This window comes from Erythrolamprus reginae, chromosome 5 (assembly GCF_031021105.1).
Source record: "Erythrolamprus reginae isolate rEryReg1 chromosome 5, rEryReg1.hap1, whole genome shotgun sequence".
Taxonomy (NCBI): domain Eukaryota; kingdom Metazoa; phylum Chordata; class Lepidosauria; order Squamata; family Dipsadidae; genus Erythrolamprus; species Erythrolamprus reginae.
Window position 1 is genome coordinate 118,793,545 of NC_091954.1, and position 6,308 is coordinate 118,799,852.

The 6,308-nt window shown below is 65.1% G+C and overlaps 1 protein-coding gene across 1 annotated transcript; it reads right to left on the reverse strand.

The window, feature by feature from the left end:
• Positions 1-2,968: 2,968 nt before the first annotated feature.
• Positions 2,969-6,288, reverse strand: XXYLT1 (xyloside xylosyltransferase 1). Its single transcript, XM_070753872.1, has 4 exons — positions 5,471-6,288; positions 5,150-5,297; positions 4,155-4,287; positions 2,969-3,879 (listed from the first exon to the last, which is right to left on the reverse strand). The coding sequence occupies exons 1-4, from the start codon at positions 5,873-5,875 to the stop codon at positions 3,480-3,482; spliced, it is 1,086 nt and encodes a 361-aa protein (XP_070609973.1). The 5' UTR covers positions 5,876-6,288; the 3' UTR covers positions 2,969-3,479.
• Between the last annotated feature and the right edge of the window lie 20 nt (positions 6,289-6,308).

A 6,308-nucleotide genomic window follows, 5' to 3' on the forward strand; every position in this document is an offset into this window, starting at 1 on the left:
GTTTCCCATAGGAAACAATGGAAAAGTGATTAATGCGTGCAAGCCCGAGGGCTGAGGGGAAAAGACGTCGGCTGAGGGGTGCCCGGTGCTTCGGAGCCGGCATGGGGGGGCTTTCCATGCCAGCTACGAGCTTTTCAGACAAGCGCGCCGATTCTCCGCTCACTCCGGGTGAGCGGCGAATCGGCGCATCTGTTTAAAAAGATCGTAGCCGGCATGGAACATCCCCCCATGCCAGCTACGAGCTTTTCAGACAAGCGCGCCGATTCTCCGCTCACTCCGGGTGAGCGGCGAATCGGCGCATCTGTTTAAAAAGATCGTAGCCGGCATGGAAAATCCCCCCATGCCGGCTACGAGCTTTTCAGACAAGCGCGCCGATTCTCCGCTCACTCCGGGTGAGCGGCGAATCGGCGCATCTGTTTAAAAAGATCGTAGCCGGCATGGAACATCCCCCCATGCCAGCTACGAGCTTTTCAGACAAGCGCGCCGATTCTCCGCTCACTCCGGGTGAGCGGCGAATCGGCGCATCTGTTTAAAAAGATCGTAGCCGGCATGGAAAATCCCCCCATGCCAGCTATGAGCTTTTCAGACAAGCGCGCCGATTCTCCGCTCACTCCGGGTGAGCGGCGAATCGGCGCATCTGTTTAAAAAGATCGTAGCCGGCATGGAACATCCCCCCATGCCGGCTACGAGCTTTTCAGACAGGCGCGCCGATTCTCCGCTCACTGCTAAAAGCGGAGAATTGGCACGCCTGTCTGAAAAGATCGCCGCCGGTCCGGTGGGGTTTTGCAGCAACCTCCGAGCCCAGGTTGCTTGGAGGTTGCTGCAAAACCCCACCAGACCGGCGGCGATCTTTTCAGACAGGCGCGCTTTCTCGAAAGGGCGGAGAAAGCCCTCTCTCGCAGCCTCCTGGCTGGGAGCACTTTCGCTGCGAGAGAGGGCTTTCTCCATCCCTTTCGGGAAAGCCCTCTCTCGCAGCGAAAGTGCTCCCAGCCAGGGAGAGCATTCAGATCCCCCCACCCCCAGCAGAAAGCGTTCAGATCCCCCCACCCCCAGCAGAAGCCAAGGACTCACCAAGCGCTGGATACGAACGGAGAAGAGCCAGGCTGGTTTGCTTTGCAGAGCCGAATAAAGCGTCACGCCCCCCTGACGCTTTTGGCGGCAAAAGAGCCCAGCATCGCTTCGGAAGCCGCCGAAAGCGTCAGAGGGGCGTGACGCTTTATTCGGCTCTGCATCAGCTCGGAAGCAAAGCAAGCCAGGCCGGCTCTTCTTGGCTCGTATCCCGAATGGAAGCTCGTGAGTCGAGCAAAAATTTCTCTACTCTCCCAGCTCGTATCTCGAGTAGCTCGTAAGTAGAGCTGCTCGTATGTCGGGGTTCCACTGTACCTCGGGACCGCCTCCTGCCCCATACTTCCCAGCGGCCTTTTCCGGGTCCTGTCAGCCCAAGAATGGGGAAGGGCTTTCTCTGTGGGGGCTCCGACTCTATGGAATCCACTGCCTCCAGAGATTCACACCCTTCCAGCCAATCACTGAGTGAGTGAAACCCTGGAATTGGCCAGGAACGTGAGTGGGAGCATGTCGGTCTGGCTGGGGGTCTCTATTAGTCGTTTTCGTACCGGTTTTTAACGTCTTGCTCTTATTCACTGGGCTAAGTGGAGAAAGGCCAAGCGTGGGGTGGGGGTGGGGTCCCAGGGGCCGGAGGGGTCTCTAAGCTGCAGCTTCTAAACCTCCCCAGGCGCCTTGTTGCCCAGAGCCGAGGCTGCCTCCCCAACGGCCGGCCGATCTGGGGTCAGCCCCACCTGAGCAGAAGAGGCCCCAGGGACGCCGGGGACAGAAGGGCCGGCCGAGCCGCTTCCATCTGCACCCCGAGAAGCCGTGGGTCTTAAGTGCCACACCGACACTTTTGTTCCAAGAGGCCTCCACAAGGGGGCGCAAGTGGGTGTCATTGCACACGCCTGCTACCCGACCCCCTGCGTGCCCTCCTCCCTCTTGGCTGCAGAGCTCCGGAGGTTTGATCCCAAGGATGCGCAAGAAAAAAGTGAAGTCCTGCACTTGGGTGAGAAAAACCCAAAATGCCCACACTCAACGGCAGCACCTGGGGGTCTGGGTGGACAACCAGCGGAATCGGAGCCAGCCATGTGCCGCAGGAGCCAAAAAGGCCAATACAACCCTGAGACGCTTTAACAGAGGGATGCGGCCTGGGACTGGGGAGGTTCTAACACCACTTGGTAAAGCCTTAGCAAGACCACACCTGGAGTTCTGCATCCAGTTTTGGCCACCACACTACAAAAGTCACTGAAATAAAAAAAAATTGCAGAACGAGAGCAACCAGGAGGATGAAGGGGACTGGGGACTAAAACTCACGCAAAGTGGTCGCAGGAACTGGGCCGGACGGGCGAAGAGAAGGACCAGGGGACACAGGGGAGCCGTGCGTCCCAATACCCGAGGGGCTGCCCCAGAGAGGACGGGGGGGTCAGGCTGTTTTCCAAAGCAGCACCAGAAGGCCAGAGGAGGAGCAACGGATGGAAGCTGACCACGGAGAGATTCCACCTGGAAATGAGGAGGAACCTTCTGGCGGTGAGAGCGATCCACCGGTGGCGCAGAAGTGGCCTGCGGAGGTCATGGGAGCTCCAACACTTGACTGGACAGCCATTTATCCGAAATGGTGTGAATGGGGGGAGGGGGGGGTTGGACTAGATGACTCTATTGTGACCTGCAAGAGATACGAAGCCCCCCCCCCCCGGCTGAGGGCAGCATCCGGGGGGGGGGGGGCTTCCTGCTACATGAGCCTAGCCAGGTGGGCTGAGCAAGGGCCCCTCGACCCCTCCAAGGGCTCCTCTGCTGACCCCCGGGACAGCTCCGGCCAACTCTTCCGGAGGTGCAGCGCATGGACACAGCTGGCCGGGGGCTGGTCCTCACTTGGTGGGCTTCCGGCTGCCTCGACTTGGACAAGCAACTGGCAGAGAGGGTCTTGGTGGTCCCCACCGTTTTATTGCAAAAGGTGAAAAGAAATAGCAGCATTCCCCCTCCCCCCGCTTACCTGCTCCTCTTGCGTGTGGGTGGGGGGGCGTGAAGGTTAGCCCTGCAGGTCACTGATAGGCAGAGCCCCCCCCCTCCACAAGCTCAGCCCAGGAGCCCAGAGGCGGCTCTAGTCCAGTCCAGAGCTCCTGCCGGCCTGCCGGAGGGTGGCTGAGACCCAGGCGGGAGGGCCGCTCGGGGGCCACATGGGGGGGGCTCTTCTCCAGGCCCAGGGATCCCGCCAGCAGGACACTTCACCGCACGGGCTCTTCTGACCAAGCCCCTCCCCCCACGTCCGAGGGCCAGGTGGGGCCGCAGCTCCAGGCGGGGGCTCTCCCCCTGGGCAGAAGGGCTTGGGCGGCTGTGGGACGGATTCTCGGGAGGCCCCCGGCCCGGCCCCCTGAAACATCCACTCACGGCTGCCCCTCAGCTCTGACCTGGCCACCCCCCCCCCCGAGCAGCCACTACTCTGCCGGGATGGGCGTGTTGCAGTTCCCGTGGTAGAGACGGACGTGGCCATCGCAGCGGAAATAGCGCTCAAAGACGTCGCCGTAGCCGCCGTGGTCGCGCCACCAGGTGCAGAGCTGGCGGTTCCAGGTGCAGTGCAGGACGTGGAAGAGCTCGGGGTGCTCCATGCCCACCAGGGTGAAGAAGTCCTGGTCCCCCAGGTGGCCCCTGAAGTGGAACCGGCTGGCCAGCTGCTGCACCACCGCCGGCTCCAGCAGGCGGTTGTAGCGCTCCGACTGGCGCATGGCCTCCAGGTCCAGCAGCAGCACCCCACTGTTGAAGCCGGGCAGCCCGTCCGGAGGCGGCTCCCCCACCTTGGTCCCGGGATGCTCCTGCCGGTACTGCCAGAAGATGTGCCTGGGGAGGGGGAGAGGTCAGGCTCTGGGAGGGGGGAGGGGGAGGCAGCCGCTGCCCCCTTGCCAAGCCCTGCCCTTCCCCCTCCCTCCCCCAGTTGCCTGCAGGGGGGCTACGTGCCACTGCCTGCCAGGAAAGACCACCCTCTGCCGGGGTCAGTGCCTGAAAGGGAAGGAAGAGGGGCGGCAGCAGGCCCAGGGGACCCCTCCTCCTAGGCTTTGGAGGGGCCCAGCAACGAAGGGCCTGGGGAGGGGACTGTGGCTGGCGTGGCTACGTACCGATAGACCGGCTGCATTTCTTGGGCGATGCCAATAACGGCTCCTTCCGGGAAGTTGTCAAATTCCTGAAAGAGTTCCCGGATGTTGGCCCGGTACTCCACGTCCAGGTCCACCTGTATGACCCGTGAAACCTCTGGAAGGCCAAAGGGAGTTGGTCAGACAGGGGGGAGGGGCTCTGTTGCCTCCAGCGCTCCCAGCTCCCCCCCCCCCCAAGACCAGGTCAGAAAGGACGGCGGCCTGGCTGTGGATCACCTCTCATCAGCTGGGCCAGCACCTCAAAGCGCCTGGAGGGGTTGGGGTCCCTGGGGATGGGGGCCGCTTTTCTCCCCCAGCCCCTTGAAGGTGGAAGGCCCCCCTGGCCCAAAACCAAATCTCGGGGCTGCTTTGGCCATTTGGCGGCAGGTGTGTTTTCTGCACCCACCCTCCGGACCTCTGCGGGAAGAGGGAGACCCCTCCCCCGGGCTCTGGACCCTCCTGGGCATCCATAGGACCCTGGGCTGGGTTTCCTGGGGGCGGTCTCTCCTGGGAACAACACCCAAGGCAGGAAGCTTGCCAGGGACCCCCCCCCTCCACAAAACACCCTTTCCCAGGGAGTGACCGCTGGAGGTGAAAGGTGGCCGCTGGAGAGTCCGGAGGGAGAGAGGCACCTTGACCAGTGCCTCTTTTCCTTTTATGTCCCCTGGGAGCGCCTGGCCCAAAGACAAACCCCTTGCGCGTCCAGCCACACTCGGCCAATGCAGAATTCCATTTTCTATTCAGCTACAGGAGGGAAGAAGCCCACCCCCTGCGGCCCGTAACCGAGGAGGCGTGGACAGGCAGCTCCTCCAGGCGCTTCTGGTGGGATCTCTCTGGCCAGCATCCCCGGCCTCAGCTGGGAGGCCACCGGTGTTTCTGCCTCCTCCGCAGCCGCTCAGTTCACCGAGGTCCCCCGGACTGCTCTGGTGGTGGCCCCAAAGGAGGCTCCGAATGCGCCCGCCCCTCCAGCGCCCCCTCACCTTGGGGCAGCAGGCGATGCATAGCGACGGAGAGGAAGAAGAGGGCGTCCCCGTAGTAGCTGCCGGCGCCCGCGCTGAAAAGCTCCTGCAGGGCCGCCACGGTGGGCTGCAGCTTCCGGCCCAGCGCCTCCAGGTCGTGGAAGACCACCTGCCGGACCCGGGGGGCGGAATCAGGGGGGGCCCAGAACGGACTGAGACGAGGGGAGGGGCTTGCGGGGAGGCTCCCAGCCAACCTCCCCGCCCGGCTCAGCTGCCCCACCGGGACGGAGGCTGCCCGCCCTCCCCGGTCCCTGAGCGCGGCCGACGGGGCGGGGGCCGCACCTTGTAGGGGAAGGCGGCGGGGCGGAGGGCGCGTCGGAGCAGGAGGCGGGCGGGGCGGCGGCTGGGCGGGTCGCAGAGCAGGTGCAGCGCCAGCGACTCCCGCGGGCCCAGCTTCCCGAAACGCACCAGGGAGCGCAGCGCCGCCCCCGCCTTGGCCCGCAGCGCCGCGTTGCCCTCCGCCTTGGCCAGCACCGCCACCACCGCCACCTCAGCCGCCGCCTCCGCCTCGCCCGCCGCCTTCGCTTTGCCCGCCGCCGCCCCGTCGAGGGAGGAGGAAGAGGAGGGGGCGGAGGGGCCGGGCGGGGGGCCGGAGGAGGCCGCGTAGTAGAGCGCGCAGGCCAAGGCCATCGCCCCCGCCGCCAGAGCGCACGGCTGGGCGCGCAGCACCGCCCGACGACGCGCCATGGCCGCCCCGCACGAGCAGCAGCAGGAGGAGGGGCAAGCCAAGCCCCGCCCCGCCGGGAGGAGGAGCAGCCCCGCTGCCTGGACCGGGAGCCCCGCCTCCCCGGAGTGGGCGGCGCCGGCTTTGAGCGGGCAGGCCCCGCCCCCAACCTCCACAGCCCCCCGCCCCCCGGCAACTGCTTCGGGGAAGGAGGAGGGCCCGCTGCAAGGAAGGCGGCGACAGAGGCGCAGCAGACGGGCGGGGGGGGGGCGTCGTCCGGGGCCTTCTCTGGTGGCTGCTCCTTTCCAGGCTCCGTTGCCTCCGCTGAGCAGCCCCCGGGGGGGGGATGCTAAAGGCCGAGCGGGATGGGGGGCTGTGGGCGGGGACGCAAGAGGATGAAGGCCCCTCCCACCCGAGAAGAGGCCCCGTCTGTTCCATCTCTTGCCCGCCCCCCCC

Coding starts and splice junctions, on each gene's coding strand:
- XXYLT1 (XM_070753872.1), bottom strand. CDS start 5,875: ATGGCGCGTCGTCGGGCGGTGCTGCGCGCCCAGCCGTGCGCTCTGGCG. Junction 5,298..5,470: donor CCGCCGCCTTCCCCTACAAG/GTGCGGCCCCCG, acceptor CGGGTCCGGCAG/GTGGTCTTCCACGACCTGGA. Junction 4,288..5,149: donor GCATCGCCTGCTGCCCCAAG/GTGAGGGGGCGC, acceptor TTGGCCTTCCAG/AGGTTTCACGGGTCATACAG.